Source organism: Oryx dammah, unplaced genomic scaffold (assembly GCF_014754425.2).
Source record: "Oryx dammah isolate SB20612 unplaced genomic scaffold, SCBI_Odam_1.1 HiC_scaffold_18, whole genome shotgun sequence".
Taxonomy (NCBI): domain Eukaryota; kingdom Metazoa; phylum Chordata; class Mammalia; order Artiodactyla; family Bovidae; genus Oryx; species Oryx dammah.
The window spans coordinates 13,022,476-13,043,920 of NW_024070202.1; the positions used below are offsets into that span (position 1 = coordinate 13,022,476).

At 42.7% G+C, this 21,445-nt stretch overlaps 2 protein-coding genes across 18 annotated transcripts in view; one reads left to right on the forward strand and one right to left on the reverse strand.

Annotated features, from left to right (window-relative positions):
* PPP1R9A (protein phosphatase 1 regulatory subunit 9A) overlaps positions 1–6,412 on the forward strand; it is a 349,172-nt gene extending 342,760 nt beyond the window's left edge. For all 16 annotated transcript variants that reach the window (XM_040260454.1, XM_040260457.1, XM_040260466.1 and 13 more), the window contains one exon: positions 287–6,412. In XM_040260454.1, the coding sequence (XP_040116388.1) occupies positions 287–496 (210 nt within the window). In that variant the 3' untranslated portion in view covers positions 497–6,412. The remainder of the gene's footprint in view (positions 1–286) is intronic.
* Positions 6,413–8,518: 2,106 nt separating this feature from the next.
* Positions 8,519–21,445, reverse strand: part of PON1 (paraoxonase 1) — a 35,330-nt gene continuing 22,403 nt past the window's right edge. Inside the window, exons 6-9 of one of the 2 annotated variants that reach the window (XM_040260473.1) lie at positions 18,133–18,333; positions 16,621–16,702; positions 11,753–11,881; positions 8,519–8,941 (exon numbers count right to left, since the gene is read on the reverse strand). In XM_040260473.1, the coding sequence (XP_040116407.1) occupies positions 8,783–8,941; positions 11,753–11,881; positions 16,621–16,702; positions 18,133–18,333 (571 nt within the window). In that variant the 3' untranslated portion in view covers positions 8,519–8,782. Of the gene's footprint in view, positions 8,942–11,752; positions 11,882–15,416; positions 15,684–16,620; positions 16,703–18,132; positions 18,334–21,445 lie in introns of those variants that run through there. The other variant, XM_040260474.1, reaches the window with a different exon arrangement.

Here is a 21,445-nt window from a genome sequence, read left to right on the forward strand (position 1 = left end):
ATTGTGCCCTTCCGCTCTCTGTTCATTTGCCCATTAACTACCAGTTCAGAAAATTTACTTTCTGAGGTTTACATTGTACTGTGCTCGGGACTCCAAAGAGCAAAAGAACAAGTGAAGCTCAGCCCCGCAATATGTAGATCTTTAGCAAATGTAACCCGCTCCTCCTCATTTTCTACCTCTTCGATTATATCAGTTCTTGAGTTTGGACTCTCTTGTGATATCAACCTCATCATAAACAGAGGGGTCATCAGTTTTCAAATTGTTTGTGTATGTGTTTCCTTCTCAGGCTCTTGGAATGACATCATCCCAGGACCGAGCTGTGGTCAAAAAAAAACTGAAGGAAATGAAGGTGTCTTTAGAGAAGGCTCGGAAGGCCCAGGAGAAAATGGAAAAACAAAGAGAGAAGCTGAGGAGGAAGGAACAAGAGCAAATGCAGAGGAAGTCTAAGAAGACGGAGAAGATGGCCACGGCCACAGAGGGTGCTAGTGAGCAGTGACACGCACCGAGACGCTTCCACCTCTTCCTGCCCTGCTCTCCTCTGGAGGACAAATAAGACACTGATGACAAGCGTTATGTGCTCTAGGCAGACTGGGGAACCGTGTGTTCAATAACTGCAATTTTCTGCATCCATAGAGTACACTCTTAATCTTAACCTACTGAAATAATCCCAAGCCCCCTTTGGTTTAGTAACAAACCAAGGATCTCATTTGTGAGAGACGCAAAGTAGCAGCGTTTCTCTGTGTTGGGTGGGTGGTGTCACTTGAAGAACCAGCGTGACCTTGTCCAGCAAAAGCATGCCACACCCTGGCGTTGTCCGTGGGCACCATGCACTTTCAGCACGGGGTCCTGACACTGAGCGTGGCCGGGAGCACTGCTCTGCCCTGAGATCAGGGCTGCAGAGTCCGCTCGGAGAGAAAGGGCCCCCATCATTGCTGGTGTCTGGACTGTGAGACAGCCCCACCGTGGAAATGTGGGTGCTCTGCCGTGTAATTACCGACTATGGCTAAAAGCAGGCAAATTGTCCTGTTTGCTAGGCATCAGGAAGAGAGAAAAGAGTTACGCTTACTTGCTAACCCCAGAAGGAAGCAAAAGCCTTAAGAATGTGGATGTGGATATTACTTTGGGGTTCTGAGGGTAACATTTATCCTCCAGATTTAGCCAAACAAAGAAAAATTCGAGCATTAACGCAGCCGTGGGACCCTGGGGTCTGTTGTTTCCTGTGCTACTGCTGCATGCTCAGTATTTCAGCAGCACCGACACACACAACACAGTTCCTTTTTTCCCCCAACAAATTGAACAGGAAATTGATTTTTAAGGAAACCAGAGTTTTCAGGTTTCCTCTCCTGGGGAACACTCGGGCTGGTCTTCAGCCTGACTGTGACACAATCAGGAACTCATCATGTATTTTCTACTCAAGATTTCCCAAATGGGCTCAGTTAGAGTTTTAACAAATGTACTTTTAAGAAAAATAGAAATACCAGTTAGAGTAAAGTTAGATTTGACTAACATTCAGCCAGAAAAGCAATTTTATTGAGCACACAGAATATTCCCGTAAAGGAGAGCTGTCGGTTATATTTTAGAGATGTTTTGAATGGTTTTTCTGAGCTGGTCTCTTTCATTCCTTGGAGATTTCCACTTTACAGTAAAAGTGTGTTTAAGGTGGTAAACACGGTGCAGTCTAGCAGTGCAGGCAGCTGTCCTTATTTTAAAGCCAGTATTAAGGATTTCAGTGTTTCATCAAACTAATTCAAGTGCAGGAGAGTGGGGCAGATGGAGGAGAAAATGAACTCACCTCGAGAAATTTCAAATGATGGATTTTGTTGCCGTTGTTGTTGCTCTTTTGCTTTTTATGCTCACGTATCTGGTTCTCTTAGCTGCATTGGCTGCAAAAATGAGGTCATCCACTTTCCAGAGGACGAGTTTCCAAACAAGAGTTGAGGCCAGATGAACTCCTGGACAAGTATTTTACTTCCTTTTCTTCGGTTTCAGGGGGTCTTTGTCCTTACCTTCCACTGGAAAATGTTCTGTACACAGAGCTTAGGGAAAAGCTTTCAAAAGTTACAAGTAACAAGTTATGTTAAAGGGGCTTCTTACCGTATAGGCCATCTCCTATTTTGAACATTGTGCTTTTTTTTTTTCTTTTCTGCTTGTCTGAATATTTGAAATTCAAAATTGCCTAAACTAGAAGTTTGTAGTCTTGTTCTTCCCTAAGGCTTGTTTCCTCTTCAGTAACAGAGTATTGGCTGTTACGCTTTAGTCTCATTGTCACTAGGTAGAGACCATCCATTCAATCCTCAGATACACAAAGTAGCGTTGGTTTGATGATTATCAAAGTCGCTACCTATTTTTCTTCTATCTTCATTTGGGGTATGATAATGAAACTGCCATACTGGAATCTCTATTAATATTTTGAGGTATGTGGTGCTTTGTTATTTATTAATGTCATGAGAAACCAGGAACCACTATCAATTAACTACAAAATTCAGCAAATCTTTTCAATACTAAAAGACTAAATTAGTCAAAATCTGGTAATGCTAGTGCTTGCTGTTGTAAATGTTTGTGATTTTTGCTTATCTTTGGGGGAAAAAGTGATCTGGATCATACTGGAAGCTTCACTGTGTTCATTTTAGGAGTGGAAATAGAAGGATGATTATCTTATTGTTTACACTTTGGTAATATTTGAAAATGGATGTATATACTGGAAATGTCTGTAAGTTTCAGTCTCTGCACATAATTTATGATTATATTGCATTTTTAAGTGTCTTAGAAGTATTGTTCTTTAACTTTATTTGTACACTTCCAATATTTAGATCAATGACCAGTTGACAATGTTACAAATTGAATTCTTAATCTTCAAATCATTTATTTTGTATTTTAACTGTTTTGATTTTTTTAAGTTAAATTATAGTAATTTTAGGTCTTAATGAGTTATTTTAACTAATTCAAACTGGTAAAATTGATTTGATTGTCCAACAAAGGATAAAAAGTAAACAGATTGATAAAAGGATTTGAAAACAAAGTGAAGGACCTCAGATCTTGTGAACATTTTGTTTTACTATTATTTTCTTTATTGACTCTGGAGCATGATGCCTCACTGAGGTTCCAGTGTCTTATACAATCCTTACTTTAACGCTAGTGGTTTTCAGTATCCTTACAATTTAACACAGAATTGTTGCTTCATGAACATTAAAGACTTTGTATTGAATAGCTCTTTTATTTGCCAGAAAATGAACAAAAAGGGAATATCTGCTTACTATGAACTGTATTCCCTAAACGACAGCTCGGTATGATGCCTGCAGTAGCCAAAAGTGTTTTGGGGGTACAGGTAATGCTTTAGGGGACAGGGAATTGTGGAGAGGCCAGATGGTAGACAGCATTGTGTGAGCTGAGTGTCTGGGGCAGGGTGTTCCACTAAAGGACTTAGATTACTTTTCTTAAGATTATCTCCCTTAAAATAACTCACAGGTTATGTAATAGTTTTCTCCTGTATTTTTTTCCCCTGAATCAGTTTACTGCAGAGCGATGTTAGGGTGGAAACTTACTTTTGCCCATTCGAACACACTGATGATGTCCACCATTAGTTTCATGACCGCAAAGCTACTCTATGCTGTGGTCCTTTAGCTGGGGCTGACGCGGGTTTCCCACCCTGCACAGCAGGTAAGCACTTCTAACCCGCGGCGGTTCAAGACTGCAGTGTGACAGGCACTGATCCCGAACTCCGCCTGTAGGGGGCGCGAAACGGGCACACTAGCGGTGCTTCTTTGTCCTTGGAATCAAAGGGCTAAGAGGCCAAGACAGAAACCAAATGAGCCCTTGCCTTTCATCCTGTAGTCACTGCTGTCCTGCAGTCTTAAGCTATCCCAGTCCAATCTACTACTAGGCCCAAGCCAGGTTTTTGATCTAGCACCTTAACTAGCCTTTATGGTTTTTTGCTGAAGACAGAATTTCTTTGTGAAGTAGGACTAACACATGCTTTAGAATTATATTTTTAAAAGGTAAGTGAAAATTAACATTTATGTGGCTATTCTAACTCATTTATAAGTGTTAAAGGTTATGCAGGCCAAGCTGCAAGAGAGGAGAATCCATGTTTGACCACAGTATTCAAGAAGTTTCCAACTGAAAGGAATGTCTATGCTTAGGATGTGATGTAGCTCCTTGATTACATCAAGATATTTCCAAATTATCAACTTCCTTTTGAGTAACTAAATTTACTGTCCCAATAGAGCCGTGTGGTTCAGAGGCGTTTCAGTTTGGTGGACCGCAGACACGAGGGTTCATGTCATTTGCTTGAGCCAAGTCCTTAGTGCTTTCTAAATGAAAAGCTCAGTTTTTAAAATACCTTTTCCAGTTTACCTTTAATCAAGGATCTACCTATACACTGTTCTGAAACTAAGCATTTAAGGATGAAGTCCAGAAATGTCCATATTTCCTACTAGAATTGTTTTCATTATGAAGATGGGGGTGGGAAATAAATTCTTAGAAAGACTCCTTGTCATAAGAAATATGAATGTGCTTCAGAAATTTCACTCCTGAAGAACAGTCTGTGTATGCAGGCAGATCTTATAGTCTTAGACATTTGAAGTCTCAGGAAAGTTGGTCTTGATCCAAAACACTGGGGAAAAAAAATAACACCAGACAGTACACCAGTAGTATTTAAAGTAATAGCATCGAATAGACCCAATGGAGAAGTCAGAAAGCAAAGAAAAAACCTACAGAAGTAATTTCTCCTGGAACATGAAAACATCAGGGTCTGCCTCACGCTAAAGAGAGGATCCTTACGTGCTTGTGTGCATGTCTGTGTGGATGTGTTGAGGGAATCGTGTTTACTCAAAGGCTCACATGTGTGAGTGTGTGAACCAAGCATGGCTTGTGACCTGCTTTCAGACCTACAGAGTGGGGAATGAAAGAAACAGCATGATTTCCGATCCTTGGCCCACCCTAGCCCCAGCCCCCAAACTGCTAGGAACTCAAGAATGAATGAGGTAAAGAATAAGAGGACAAGAGGCAACGTCTCAAGAATGTGCATGCCATTTGTGTTGATGTACAGAACTACATGTGTGTGACTATATCTCCCACCGTGCACACACACACACAACACTCTCACGGCATAAACATAATTGTAGGTGGAACTGGGTAATGTCAGATAGGACCTCGAGCAGTATCATAGCCTTGTTGCCACTTGTGTGTGTGTGTGTACACTGAACGGCTCATGAGACTTTAAGAGATTTTTTTTAATGTATTTCTACTAAATGCACTTACCTTCTACATGTTTATATATTTTGGTAAAATTGGTTTATTAGATACTCGGTATTTTAGTAAGATGAAATTTCCTCACATGTTTGGCTAATGCTTTGATGTCAAGATTGCACATTACTGAGTTGAAACTCAGACGTTTATGCAGCTTTGGGCATTTTCAACTGCAGACTGCAGTTTCCTTGGCTAAAAATTGCACTGTGTGTTCCTGTGCATTTGCTCACGCTCTAAAATGTATTTGGTCACTGTGACACTGCAGTCACTAACTGCCATCTCTGACAGCAGCGTTGCTATCACAGGGCCATTTATTTCCTTCTTTTTTGGAGTGATGACATGTTTAGGTCATCACCAAACATAACACAAGTGGATATGAGCATGAGTGTGTTGTTGGAAGGTGTACAGTTCTGTTTCCTTCAGCTATCTGATTCACACACCCAGATTTCTTGTTAAGAATTTAATCTTTCATCCATGAAAGTACAATTGGCCAAAATGATTAAATCACCTTAACAAGTGGAAATTAAGAGGCACTCCAGCTAGATAGCATCTCCCAACAACATCAGATTTAGTTAGTGCTTAGTGAAAACCCTTAAATACATGTATGTTTATGTTCTCCTTAATATTATTTATGATCATCACTACTGCTTTTGTATTTTTTAATGGTGTCACAGTTAAACCACTAGTTCACCTGCGTATCACTAACAAAACTGGCTGGCTGAAAACGAGAGAGAGAAAATGAATTCTATTCCGTTGTTGAGAAGTTGATTTATTTTCATCTTTCTTTCTGTACCACTAAAAGGAAAAGGGTTGTTTGAAAATCATTTTAAGTTTGATAAGTATGGATAGCATGTTATCTGAAAATTTTAATTTGTACATTTTGATGTCTGATCATTTGCATGGGAGAGACAATAATGCCACATCTGGATTGTTCTCTTGTGCTTGGTTAATATGTACTTCTCTAGATTGTTCCGTTTCAAATGCCATTTCTTACTCTTTGGTTTTCAGAGGCATTCAAAGCAAAATATCACAGTGGTCCTTTGTTTTCTGACCAATCTAAAAATACCTGTGATTAAATTTAATTTGTTAGTGTAAATAAATTTCTTGCCAATGAGTATTATTGTTGTTAGACAACGAATGCAATAAAAAGAGAAATACTAAGATCTGTTGAAGTAATGTTTTTTTTTTTTCTCTTCTATTTTCACCTTCCACTAAAACAAGCCTTGACTGGGTAAACCTGTATTAACTGTCAAAATACATCTATCAATCAAGAGCAAAGTGCACGTTTTCCATGGAAATGACACTAAAAATAAATTTTGACCCTGGTGAAGTGTGATTGGCAGCTAGAATTGCATTTGAAACACAATTATGGAATTGAGAATAAAGTTAAAAGATCAAAGCTTCCACTAGAAGTTCCCTCAACCATCTTTCTATCCACATCATCACCATCACGGCTTCTGATACCTGTCAGTCAGGAGCACGTCGGTGGCCAGTCCACAGGCTGGCAGCTGGCCTCACATGGCATGGGGCGAGCTTCAAGTCAGGCCATCCCAGAGGAAGGGGTTCCTTTCAACAGTTTGATTCCTAAAGCCCTAAATGTTCAGAAGACTGAATATAACAAAAGAGGGATATTTTCTCTCACACACTCACAGGCCATAATTTTTCTGTGCCTAAACCTTTGGCAGTGCACAAATTTAGATCTGAGCATCATGGAATAAACGCACCAAGCTGTTCTCTTCCGTGGAGTTGTCATGAAATTTCTAACCAAGGGGAAGCACGTTTTCCTTTTTGAATGATCTGAAGCTATGTCAAATTGGATAACTTGCTTTTGGGGGCAGAATTTGCTGCTTCTGCCCAGAACAAGAGAGAACAGAGTATAGTCACTTTATTGGTATCAAGTGATTCTCCTCAAAGGAAGTCCCCACCGAAGCACCACAGCCATTGAGAGTCTCAAAACAGTGTTTCCCAGGATCCAGTTCAAGGGCCGTGAATGGCACCACTGCATCACTGAGCACTCATCCGGCACAGGATATTATGCCCGCTGAAATCGTGATTAAGATAACTCTAATCCTAAAGTGAATAAAGTGTTCTTTTGATCCAAACAAGATGTTCCTATTTGTTACTTTAAGTCAGAGGTCTTGAATTATCAGCAGTTGGCAGTTCTCAATTTCTCTGCAGAGCATTTCCCCAAAAAATGCCAGACCATCATCATGGAACGTGCCTCAATAAAACTTTGTTTTTAATGGGACTGCCTTGTCATCCCAAAGAAATAAACCAGACTGAAAACCATACCTTCAAAACAGACAAATGAAGATGGGTAACCTTTTCATACCAGCTTTTATAAGAAAATGATAGACATTTTCTCTCGCTTGTCACATGTCTCAGAAGATAACCAAAGGTTGTTGATATTTTCTACTTTTCTATTTGTTTACGTTTCCATTGCTTTCTTCTTAGCCTACACAGCAAGTGAGAAGAAAAGAAAATAGGAAATAGGAAAAGAAAACCTACCTCTCTACACCACTTCAACAACAATATTGTCTTTGAGGGCACTGGGTTTTACCTGAATCAATTATGGGCTTCCTTCTATATCCAGTCATTGAAGTGAACAAACTTCTTCCTTTTATCAAGTCAGAGAAACTAAAATGTACAATTTGTGTTGAAATAACAGACACATCATCGTCAGGTGTGAGGACGCTCCCAAGAATTTGAAGATTTTCCTACTTGCCATTGCTAGAGGAAAACTGGATAAGCAAGAGTAAGAGGAGGGTTGGAGTAATTTAGGTTTATATTTACTGAGTGCATGCTCAGTAGCTCAGGCATGTCCAGCTCTTTGCAACCCCATATGGACTGTAGCCCACCAGGTTTCTTTTCCAGACAAAAATACTGGAGTAAGTTGCCATTCCTTTCTCCAAGGGATCTTCCCGACCCAGGGATTGAACCCACACCTCCTGCATCGGCGGGTGGATTCTTTACCACTGAGCCATTACTGGGAACGTCCTATTTAGAAGGGAAAATGGGAATGAGTCTGAGTGTGCCAGGAAGTGTGATGGCTGGGTGAGCCTGGGGCTGAGGACACCTTGGTTGCACGTCTGGTGGTCCAGCACATGAACTGAAGGCTCTGAGTGCTGGCGCACTGACAACACGTGACTTCATCCTGCTCCCTGAACAAGACACGACAAGGCAGCAACAAGCTCACGTGCTCCGGGGAACACATGTTCTCGGGAGAGGACTTTCTGGGTCACATATAGTTAAAATACTTAAGACCTGACAGTTGATGTGATGATTTTAGCAATTTTATTTAAAGGATTTTTATTGGTAAGTGAAGTTTTCAGATATTCCAAGACTGATTTGATATTATACACCCAAAAAAGCCATATGCGAAGTATCTGTTCCCAGCTAAACAGATTTCCATCTCCTGTGATGTCCAAGTATCGGGTCAGCATTCACTGTTGAGATCACTGTGGCCCCCTCAGATGTGGCAAGCAGTTGTAGTGAAGAGCGCCCACTTGTCAGGATAGGGGTACAGATCAGCCAGTCAGAGCTCACAGTAAAGAGCTTTTTGGAACACAGTTCCAACCAGCATTTTCCCTTTGTACACAGAAGCAACCGTACTTCCATGTAACACTTTACCATCTTCTGCGTAAACCACTGTAACTTTGGGTTCTTCTGCTAAAATATTCTGGATTTGGAGCACCTATCCAAAAATAACATTACATTAGTATTTTTTAAAGTCACTCAAGACATAACTTTAAATATGGGGTCATTTCTCCATAAGAAGAGACTTTTAGGTGAACCGTATTTTGTTCCAAAATGACTCTATAGATATCTATTTCCTCATTGGCAAAAATGACAGATTCTGATCAGATCATCTTTAACAAGATAGACACTCGACCTACAGAAGCAAGAACCGTAAGACTGTAACATAGCCTGGGTATGGGACCATAAGGAGCACTGTGGTTCACTGCAGGATGGAGCTGGGGTTACTCAGTAAGCGTCAAAGTATTGCCATGCTGGAATTCAGGCCAGTTTTTGTGTATTTTCAGGTAAGCTTGGAATTTGGATGTTTACACTTAATTCTTGGTTTTTAAATATGGGAATAAAAACAAAACAAAAAAAAGACTGTTGCCCAAAAAGAACATACCTCTCCTCCACACTCATTCCTCTGAACTTAAGGTCCCAACTGCTAGTATGTAAGATTTTATGAGTTCAGTTTCCTTCATTTAGTTGAGCAGAAACATGATTATGTCATTAGCAGCAGTATAGTAGTAGTCAAGTTGACTACACAAGATAGCCAATATTTGACAATTTGGGCCAATGAAATGGTAATTTCATATGATTCACATACTATCAGAAGCTCGCTGTAAGGCAGGAGCGCAGGGCTGTATTTGGGATCTTCCGCTTAACTGTGTGTTTCTATTTGTAGAATGAGATGGGTGGGGCTCTGCGCTGTGCTGGCTATGTCGCTGCAGTCCTATCTGACTCTGGGCGACCTTATGGACTGCAGCCCACGAGGTGCCTCTGTCCATGGGATTCTCCAGGCAAGAATACTGGAGTAGCTTGCCATGCCCTGCTCAGGTGGGACTACATTAACTCTAAATTCCCTTTCACCTTTAAGTTGGTGTTCTTCTGAAGGCTTTAAGAGAAAATACTGTGACTTGAAGAACTGATACTGACTTACAGAAACGCTGAATATGACAGATTAGGAAGGCTTGTGCTTGATTGAAAGGTCCCTGTGCCCATTTAAAAGGACCACTCCAAAACAGCTGGCACCAAAAACAGATGTTTTAGGAAATTGCTAATAGTTGATGGTGCACCTTGGCTTTAGGAAACCACTTTCTATTAAAACTAAGTCACTCTTCTGTGGGGCAGTGCATTAGATACTGGATGGTTATTACTTTTTGCTATTCTTTACCAGATTCATCATTAGAAAGGAAGCATTTTTTTTCTAAAACAGGAAACTGAGTCCGTGCTGTAGCAAATGGTTCAAGTTCACCAAATGAGCTAACCAGCAAGAGCAAATTAGAATCTAACATTCTGCCTGGTTCTGAACAGTGAACACACCACAGAATACATTTCCTCAATTCTACTGAGCGCGCCATACAGCAGTCCTAATAGGTAAGAACCAGCAAAAGGCACAAAGGATTGCCATTCACCGTAATCACAGTTGTCTTGTAAACCCAGAGAAAAGGTTATGAAGGGCCAACATGTAATTGGAAATACATATTTGGCTTTTGTTTCTTATCCAAGAGACACAGGCTTTAAAAAAAATTTGGGGGGGGTGAAGGGTGGAATGAGACTGACTCTTAAAGCTTTAAAAAGAATGCTTGCTCAGTCATGTCCAACTCTGCAATCCCATGGGCTGTAGGCCACCAGGCTCCTCTGTCCATGGGATTATCCAGGCAAGAATACTGGAGTGGGGTGCCATTTCCTCCTCCAAGGGAGCCCCTTAAAAAGAATACGTAACAGTAAACCATGCCAAAAAGTACGTGTACTTGATGTAAATAGCCAGCATAATTAGTACAAACTGAAAACCGAGGAGAAAACCCTAGTTAAGTCACAGTAGACAGTCAAATGCTCATGGCAAAGGGAGTTTCAAATTCCTGCTTGCACTGTCAAAAGAATCCACTGAGAAAGAGACCGATGACGTGACTAGAGTCTGTGGGTACTAAAACTAAGACAGAAGAGGTCTTGCAAGCTCAGATCTTTCCTGCAGGGATTCCTGTTCCCATCTGCCTGGAAGGTTTGGAGGGGATGGCATCTCTGCTTTGCAGCTGCTCTATTACATGCACCAGCAAAGGCACTGGCATGCAGGAAAAGGGTGTTGAACAGGAAGGCAGGTGACACACACACGTTTAGACCATAACAATGTGGTCTGTTATATTTTTTAAATTATTGTGAATGGCCAAATCGGAGAAACTCACTACTGAAATAAAGATACGGAGCCCAATCCAGCGCTGGCTGCCCTAACCCAGCCCTCCAGGCTCACTCTCAGCCTTTCCAGAGTCTGCTCAGGGCTCCCTCCACCTCCCAGTAAAGGCTGACAGGAAGCAGCAGCAGAGAGGGATGGGCAGACTGGGAAGCAGGCGGAATGTTTGCCACCCCCCACACCCCCACCCCGTGTGGGGCCATGACCGCATCTGGTTGGCTCCATCCCTCAGCCAGAGGTCAGGTTCCCCTCCCAGCACCCTCTCCACACACAGCTCTGGTAACCATGCCTACCTCCCGTGGTAGCCCTGGGGTACCACATTACCCTTCCCTGTTCATTTCCCCACCTGTACCCACACCCCTCATTAAACCCCCCAAATCACCCAGTTTACAGGTACCATCTGTCTCCCACCTAGACTCTGTCTCAAATGCCTCCCAAAGTCAAATTCCATCTTTATCTGATAATTTAGGTCATCTATCCACGTCTCCCTTTTATTTGCACATATAATTGAAATTTATGTTTTCAACAGAAAACTAGCTAGGAATGAGGGCACTGATATGATTCTTTTCTCAAACTAACCTCTGATCCAGGAGGATTCTCTGGGTCATAGGAGAAGATTTTCATGCCATTGGGGTGGCAGCCAACCCACAGGTCCCCTGTCACAGGGTCCATGGATATGTTATCCACGAGCGTGTCACAGTCCAGAGACTTGTAGATTAAAACCAAAGGGAGAAAGAAAACAAGCAACAAAAAATTTGAGAGGAGATGGAGCAATACATTAGAGAAAGCTATCATGGCGTCCTTGGGCACCATTCACCTGCTCCAGGGATGAGACAATTCTGCTCCCCCGCCCCATCTCACTAGCACTCAGGGAATTCCTCTAGCTCTCCAACTGGGTTAGTATTTTGCCACTTTCTAGAACGTGAGGGAAGGGGAAGATCAGAAAAACCAAGAAAGACTATTAAAAGTGATATGAAAGCATTTGGACTAACATCTGTGCATGAACTTAAAACCGAAAGTGAAAAAATATTTCAGTGCAGCATAAAACAGTTTCTTCTAAAACGGCATGTGCAAATGATATTTTTATAAGCATTCTGAAAACAACCAGGAAATGTGGATTCATTTCTGATGAGAGCATCAGTGAAGTGCAGGCGCTTCTTTAATGGCTAATCATAGGCTGTGCAGCCAGAGGAGAAATGGTCACCCAGGGTCTAATTTGTGCCTTGAAGTTGAGGAAAAGTTTCTTCTTCAGCTTCCTGATGTTATTCGACGCCCTGTTCTTCCGCTGTTTATTTTCTAAATATAAGTTGCAAGCATGTGTTGACTGCACAGATTGCTGTCACGGCTTTGTACCAGGATCATAAATAATACCAACGATTCTTAATTCCATCATTCATCATCTTGGCTGCCTTCTACCGGGGAGAAATCACATCTATTTGTCTACCTCTAACTCTCAGTTGGATAAACAATATCTACCATGTACCTCAAACAGAGGCCAGCATACCTCAGTGCCCAGAGAGCCTGGAATAATTGGTGGTGACTCATTGCAAAGGCCAGAGCGTGGGCAGACAACTGTGGGAACCCTGTGCTTTCCTCAAAACGAGAGCTCCCCGCACCTGGCCGTGGGGGACAAGGATGCTCAAGGGGCATCCTTTTCACCTTCATGCAGTGCCATCACTCATTCCTACCCTGGAAACAGGCAAGTTTGGCCAGGGGAGGTGGTTGAGTAAATATTCTCTGGCCAAAATCATCTCCAAGTCTTTTCCATCCTCAAACCCCATCCACCCCCGTGTCAGGCATTCTAGGCTGATACATTAAATTCTTTTTTTTTAATCACAGCATAATTGCTATACAATGTTGTGTTAGTTTCTGCTATATAATGAAGTGAATCAGCTGTCTATCTATCTATCTATAGGGAGGAGATGTGTGTGTGTGTGTGTGTGTGTGTGTGCGCGCATTATCCCCTCCCTCTTGAGTCTCCTTCTCACCCCCAGCTGCCGTCCCACACCTCTAGCTCATCACAGAGCATCGAGCTGAGCTCCCTGTGCTTTCTAGTAGGTTCCCACCAGCTGGCTGTTTCACACAGGGTAGCACAGATAAGTCAAAGCTCCTCTCTCAATTCATCCCACCCTCCCCTTCTCACTGCATCCACATGTCGGTTCTCTACATCCATGCCCTATTGCCCTGCAAATCGGTGCATCTTTCTGTGAGGAAAATGTTTGTCTCGGGGCACTGCTACTATCTTTGGAAGGGGTCACGGCCAACCAGTGAATTCCACAGCAGATAAAAACTCGCAGAGATGAGGGTAGGCAGTGAGAGTGGGAGAAGGACCCAGAAGCCTAGGGTCCCATTCATTCTTCACACCAGTAACAAGCTCCTGCCACGGGCACCAGCAAGAGCTGGACAGTCCAACAGGGAGCCCATCTTGGCCTCAGCAATAAACTCTTCCCTTGCAAATCCATGATTCCCAGCAATACCAACTCACCAAGACGCAGTTACAGACCATGTGTCATGCTTCCACAAAGTCCAGTGGAAACTTTTGCATTCCTTGGTCAAGGAAACTTAATAAATGATTCTCTTTGGGGAGAACAGTATCCTCTATTAACAAACATCCCAGTTTTTAGAGAACTGGAACTCACTGAAGTGAGACTAATTCACTGACTGTGTCTTGGAACGTGTTTTGAAGAAGGGATCATTTTTACTGTGGTAAAATACACATAACATGAAACTGGTCATTTTAACCATTTTTCAGTGTACAACTCAGTAGCATCAGGTACATTCAAAATGTCATGAATCCACCACCTTCCATTTCCAGACCCTTTCATCATCCCCAACAGAAGCTGGACCCAATAGCTCACCATTCCTCCCTTCCCCATCCCCTGGTCACCCTTGTCCTGCTCTCTCCTTACAAATTTGCCTCTTCTAGGTGAAAGTGAAAAAGTTGGCTTAAAGCTCAACATTCAGAAAATGAAGATCATGGCATCTGGTCCCATCACTTCATGGGAAATAGATGGGGAAACAGTGGAAACAGTGTCAGACTTTATTTTGGGGGGCTCCAAAATCACTGCAGATGGTGATTGCAGCCATGAAATTAAAAGATGCTTACTCCTTGGAAGAAAAGTTATGACCAACCTAGATAGCATATTCAAAAGCAGAGGCATTACTTTGCCGACTAAGGTCCATCTAGTCAAGGCTATGGTTTTTCCTGTGGTCATGTATGGATGTGAGAGTTGGACTGTGAAGAAGGCTGAGCGCCAAAGAATTGATGCTTTTGAACTGTGGTGTTGGAGAAGACTCTTGAGAGTCCTTTGGACTGCAAGGAGATCCAGCCAGTCCATTCTGAAGGAGATCAACCCTGGGATTTCTTTGGAAGGAATGATGCTAAAGCTGAAACTCCAGTACTCTGGCCACCTCATGAGAAGAGTTGACTCATTGGAAAAGACTCTGATGCTGGGAGGGATTGGGGGCAGGAGGAAAAGGGGATGACAGAGGATGAGGTGGCTGGATGGCATCACTGACTCAATGGACGTGAGTCTGAGTGAACTCCAGGAGTTGGTGACGGACAGGGAGGCCTGGCGTGCTGCAATTCATAGGGTTGCAAAGAGTCGGACACAACTGAGCAACTGAACTGAACTGAGGTGCCACATATAAGTGGAATCATAGAATATTTGTCCTTTTGTGTCTAGCATAAGGACTTTTATGCTAAGTATTCTTAGCATAATAACTTAGCATGTCTTCAAATTCATTGGTGTTCTAGCATGAATCACTCCATTCCTTTTCAGGGCTGAGTAATATTTCATTCCATGTATACACTACACTTAGGCCACAGACCCATCCACATTTCATCACAAATTCTAATAACAACCCAGCTAGTTTGTCAAATTTCTTGGCACTCCAGTAGTAATCAACTGGACTTGATTAACATGATCCTCCAAAAGAAAGAAAGACATTACCTAGTTGAGGAGAGGGGAGTCTCACCTGAATTATTATGCCAGGACACCAGCAGGATTTTCCGTCAGCAGTGGGAGCCACACCTGAAATAAGCTTTGCCCCCAGTCGACAGGAGTAGCACCTTTATCGTTCGCTGTTGCATGTACCTTGGATGGGGTTTTATTCTTATAAAATTCTTTAAGTTTCAATTTGCAGAAGTATCTATTGTGATAACCACAATTTGTTTTTATCCCTTCAGCCAGTCTGAGTGTGTGAAATTCCCTTTTACTGCAGCAAATACCAAACTGTCATAGCCCTGTCAATGATTTTTAATGTCAAACATGATATTACGTTTGATGTGGTTTCAAGGCAATTTTCTTGGAATAAAGCCCCTCACAATGGTCCCTGATACATGCTGATGGGCACAGTCACAGGTGACTGTGCTTCACAGTGCCGAGGGCAGTGCTGGCAGGGGAGAGGGACCTCTGTGTCTTTTCAAAAGCATCACTTTCATAATGCTCTGCTTTACACATACTTCTTCTTTCTGCTCCTTTGTGTTTTTACCCCTTTTGATCCAAACCTTCAGATCGGATCAGAATTGGTACAGGTAGAGATGAACCCCTGAAGAATGCCCAGCCCCAGCTTGTTAATTTAACAATTAATTTGTTGAGTGCCTACTGGGTGTGGGAACTGTCCCTGGAACACACAGAGAAAGTATCCGTCCTATGGCACTTATACCCTAGTGGGACGGGCAGACAGACACTGGGAGGAGAAGGAAAATACGAATGCAAAACGTGTTAGCAAAGGATGCTGAAAGGAAAAAAATAAAGCCATAGAAGAGATAGGAAGTGTGTGTGTGTGCGCGCACGTGTTTGTCTAGGGAGAAGCAGAGTTGTAAGTTAAGATTTAGGCAGCTGGGGAAGGCCTTGCTGAAGTGACATTTTAGGGAAATCTGGAAAGATGTGAAGGAGAGGGGCGTGAAGACCTGGAGGAAGAATACTTGAGCAGCAGGACAAGCACCCCATCTTGAGGAAGGACACTGCCAGGACAGTTCCAGAAATGCTCAGGCAGGAGCAGCTCAGCAGCAGGGGCGAGGGTTGGAGAGAGGCGGTGATGTGACCACCTGGTGCCTGGGCTTTGTAAATATTGTGCTGAGTGTTGTTGTGTGCAAGCTGAGGCTCTTGTCTGTTCCATCAACATGGAGGAGGAAAGAGGGGAAGGAGGGAAGGAGGAAGGGAGAGGGGAGGGAAGAGGGAAGAACTTCCAAGCTGGAAATTGTATAGAACAGAGAGAATCAAAGTTGCATAGACGATGTGTGTGGTCTGCCACTTCCCACTCTGCCGCTGAGCAAAAGTGAACAACAAATCCAGATGATGCTGATGCCTCCTAATAGAAAGGAGTGAAAAATTGGTTGTCACCCACTCCAATTAGACAATCCTTTTTCCTCACTTCTAATTTCACAAATCAATTAGAATCTAATTATCACCCCACAAACTTATAATGTTAATACATCTTACCTTCAATGGAGTTAAAGTCCAATTAGCATGCTTTTCATACACACGAATCTTATGAGCCAGCAACTCAGCTATATAGACATGCCTTCAAAGAAGAAAGAGCTACATCAAAGCCCATGAAGGGAAGCGATTCAGGTTATCATGAGGGCATAATAACCCTTCCTGGGGGAGAACTTTGCTTAGAGCCTGGAAAATGAAGCTGTCTCAAAACACACTGGATTCTGAAGGAACTCAATGAGTTGACAGCACACGGGGGAGTTTGAATCCCTGAAAAGTTATTTCAAAAGATGGGAAACTAGTTGGCCCTAACTAGTAGTCAAGGAACTTAACTCTAACACCAGTTCTTAGCATCTGCGAGCAAAAGTGTGACATCGCTTTTCTTGGTTGGTCAACATAACGGCAAGCCCTGGGTTCTGTATTGCATCCCCTTGTTTTAGGCCACAGAAAATACAAGAGAAGACAAGCTCTTGGCCTGGATCTGAGAAAAGAGTCCCTCCCCTCTACGTGAGGACAGTGTCACACTCATCATAAAGACCTCTGGCCAGTATAAGCACAGTGTCTCCCAGAACAAAGAGAGAAATGACTGCGTGATTATCTGCTATTTTTGAAGACCAGGAGATGATATGAGTAATTGAAAACTGTGCTGCTTTCTCTATATATGTTACTACCCTCTGAATATGTTACTAAGCCTCTAAGTATGTTACAAATGCTTAATGATATGAGATGAGGAGGATTTGATACATACACCAGTCTTATCCAAAGTGTGGTCCCCAGACCCAGTGTTGGTCTGTGAATTGTTTCAGAATGACCACCAGAAAATAACAGGAATCAACTACATCACTAAGCATAGTTATGAAGCTGACTTTCCCCTATAGTAACACTTTTTTGATGACGGAAGCAGTGGCTTGATTTACATTTTGGTACAAACTCTCTGTCAAGTCACAAACCAGCGCTTCGGATATAAACATACCCATAAATTGTTAATCTCATGAAACAGTCAAAAATCTTCCTTCAAAGCAAGCAAAATGATACTAAATGTCTTTTGTATGTACCCCCTCTTGAAATGCAGCCCCCCAACAAAGGAATTTAAAAGAGTATGCACGCTCAGTTGTTCATTTGCATCCAACTCTTGCGACCCCATGAACTAGCCCGCCAGGCTCCTCTGTCCATGGGATTCTCCAGGCAAGAATACTGGAGTGGGCTGCCACCCCCTCCTCCAGGGGATCGTCCCAACTCGGCAATCGAACCCGAGGCTCTTGTGTCTCCTGCATTGGCAGGCGGATTTTTAGCACTGCACCGCCTGGGGAACCTTAAGAGAGTATGCCTTCACAAAGCAGTAAATTATGACTTGGTATATTTTATCCCCTGGAAATGAAGATATTTTACATGTTCCCCAATTTCTTTTTACTGGGACAACATGCTAGAATGTATCCCCTTTTTTAGAAGATGACTATGCTCTAAATAAGTCAAATGAGAATCTAGGGACAAACGTGGTATTTTAAGGCGTTCACGTACTTGCGGTCAGGTGACATGCTGATTCCATTAGCAAAGTCAAATCCACTGGCCACCACTTGAACGTCATCTGGACTGTAGTAAACAACATTTGACCATGCTAGACCCAGGTATATTTCCCAGGATCTCATGTACTGGTCCACAAAATAGTGATCGTTGGTGGCATAGAAGCGTTCACGGCCCACAGCGACAAGGTCATTCAAACTGCAATTGAAACACACACGTGTGACACAGGCAGGTGATGGCATGGGACCTAACAGGCTTATTCGTTGGTGCTCATGAATGCATACTCGTGAAATCAGGGTGTGCGATGGAGCCTGCACAACAGCTGGTACAGCCCAGGATTATGTGCAATCAGTCCCGCCTATACAACCCTCAAAGACAGTAATCACCCGAAGAAACCCTAAGAGGTTATTATAGCAACGGAACAGAAAAAACCTGTTAACTGTATCGTGGGAAAAAGTGCCGTGGTGTGTGTGTGTGTGTGTGTATAGACAGACTAAACTCCACAGACATTAAATTAGTCCAGGAATCATTATCCAGGCCACATTTGTTTATGTTCATATAGAGCAGTTCAAGGCAGCACCAGGCAGTGGGAAAAAACCCAGCAATCTTGAGACTTGCCTTTTAGTTACAGCTATGCTACATGGAACAACAGACTGGTTCCAAATCGGAAAAGGAGTACAAGGCTGTATATTGTCACCCTGCTTATTTAACTTATATGCAGAGTACATCATGTGAAATGTTGGGCTGGATGAAGCACAAGCTGGAATCAAGACTGCTGGGAGAAATATCAATAACCTCAGATATGCAGATGACACCACCCTTATGGCAGAAAGTGAAGAACTAAAGAGCCTCTTGATGAAAGTGAAAGAGGAGAGTGAAAAAGTTGGCTTAAAACTCGACATTCAGAAAACTAAGATCATGGCATCTGGTCCCATCACTTCATGGGAAATAGATGGGGAAACAATGAAAACAGTGAGAGACTTTCTTTTCTTGGGCTCCAAAATCACTGCAGATGGTGACTGCAGCCATGAAATTAAAAGACACTTACTCCTTGGAAGAAAAGCTATGACTAACCTAGACAGCATATTAAAAAGCAGAGACCTTAGTTTGCCAACAAAGGTCCATCTAGTCAAAGCTTTGGTTTTTCCAGTAGTCATGTATGGATGTGAGAGTTGGACCATAAAGAAAGCTGAGCACTGAAGAAATGATGCTTTTTAACTGTGGTGTTGGAGAAGACTCTTGTGAGTCCCTTGGACTGCAAAGAGATCCAAGGAGATCCTTTAGGATGGACTGAATATTCATCGGAAGGACTGATGTTGAAACTGAAACTCCAATACTTTGGCCACCTGATGCAAAGAACTGACTCATTGGAAAAGACCCTGATGCTGGGAAAGACGGAAGGCAGGAGGAGAAGGGGACAACAGAGGATGAGATGGTTGGATGGCATCACTGACTCAATGGACATGAATTTGAGTAGGCTCCAGGAATTGGTGATGGACAGGGAAGCCTGGTGTGCTGCAGTCCATGGGGTTGTAAACAGACACGACTGAGCAACTGAAATGAACTGAACTGAACTGCTACTATTAGCTGTGTGATCTAGGGAAAGTTAATCATTTAACATGCCAGGGCCTCAGTTTACTTATCTGTTTAAAAAAAGAAAAAAAGGAGGAGGAGATGGACTGGTCTATCTTCCAGACTTACAGGGTCACTTTCAGCTGTAAAGTTTCATGATTCTAACCAGAGTGAAACATCCGTGAGCAAGAACGCTCAGAAATAGGATGTGGTGGCATTTTTTGTTGCTGTTGTTCTGATTTTGATTCTCTCTGTGTTACTGAAAATCTAAGCCATATGAGTCTATTTTTCTGCTTTAATAGGTACTACAGTGAGCACATAAGTGAGTCATTCTGTGCTGATTGAGGTGACAGAAGTCCTCTGGGCCATTATCCAGGACAGAATTATCTCAGCTCCACTGCGGAGGGCATCGCGGCCCAGCACATCAGCTCTGACGCCGACCCAGGCTCCAGGGCATCTTTGACAAGCATACAGAGCCTCAGTTTTCTCATCTGCAAAGAGAGGTTAAATGATTTCCCCAAAGTCATACAACTCATTAGCATAAGACTAAGGGTCAGCATCTTCATGTGTGGCGTTGCCGTGAGAATTACAATGAGACAATGCCTGCCGTCTGCTCTGCAGTGAGCCTGCCACTCACAAAACCTCCATCAGTGGTAACCACTGTTCCTATATGAGAAAGGGGGTCTAGGGATTTAGGATTAGTCTGTATGGGCTTCAGGCAGAAGCCTGCAAAGATAGGGGTTTTTTTCTTTTCTTTTTTAAAGGTAAATGTATGAAATTAGTATTTTTTAACCCTTTGCTGTTTTTCATTTTAAAAAGAGAGCAGAGCAGAAAGGGTTAGAGTCATAGCTTTGAAATCTGATGGGCTCCATTTGAATCCTCCATTTATTGCTTGCTCTCAACGTGGTGTGCGGCCATGGCATGTCAGTATGCTCCAAGCCTCTCCCTATTTTGGAAGGCTGGGATATGAATAAAATGAAATAACAGATCAAAGACCTTGGCACCATGCCTGGCATATAGTACATGGTCAGTGATGACCAATAATATTATTATTAATAACCTGTTCTGTTAATAGATTAGTCATTGGAATATTAACGCTATTCCGTTGTTGTAGTTGTATTAGTCGCTCAGTTGTATCCGACTCTTTGTGACCCCACGTACCATGGCCCACCAGACTCCCCTGTCCATGGAATGCTCCAAGAAAGCATCCTGGAATGGGTTGCCATTCCCTTCTCCAGGGGATCTTCCCGACCCAGGGGTCAAACCTGGGCCTACCCACATTGCAGGCAGATTCCTTACCATCTGAGCCAGGGAAGCCCATTAATGCTATAGACAGCCATATAAACAACCATCAAATACAAAGAGGAAAGTATACACGGCTAACCCGTGGGTGGGGAGAGCAGAATTTTGGTTAGTTGTGATACTAACTATAGCTTGGTTCTGTATTGCCAAAGATCAGTGCATTTGCAATTGCAAGTAGTCATGTACGGATATGAGAGTTGGACCATAAAGAAGGCTGAGCACTGAAGAATTGAAGCTTTCAAACTGTGGTGCTAGAGAAGACTCTTGAGAGTCCCTTTGACAGCAAGGAGATCAAACTAGTCAATCCTAAAGGAAATCAACCCTGAATATTCATTAGAAGGACTGATGCTGAAGCTGAAGCTCCAATACTTTGGCCACATGATGGGAAGAGTTGACTGATTGGATAAGACCCTGAAAAATGCTGGGAAAGATTGAG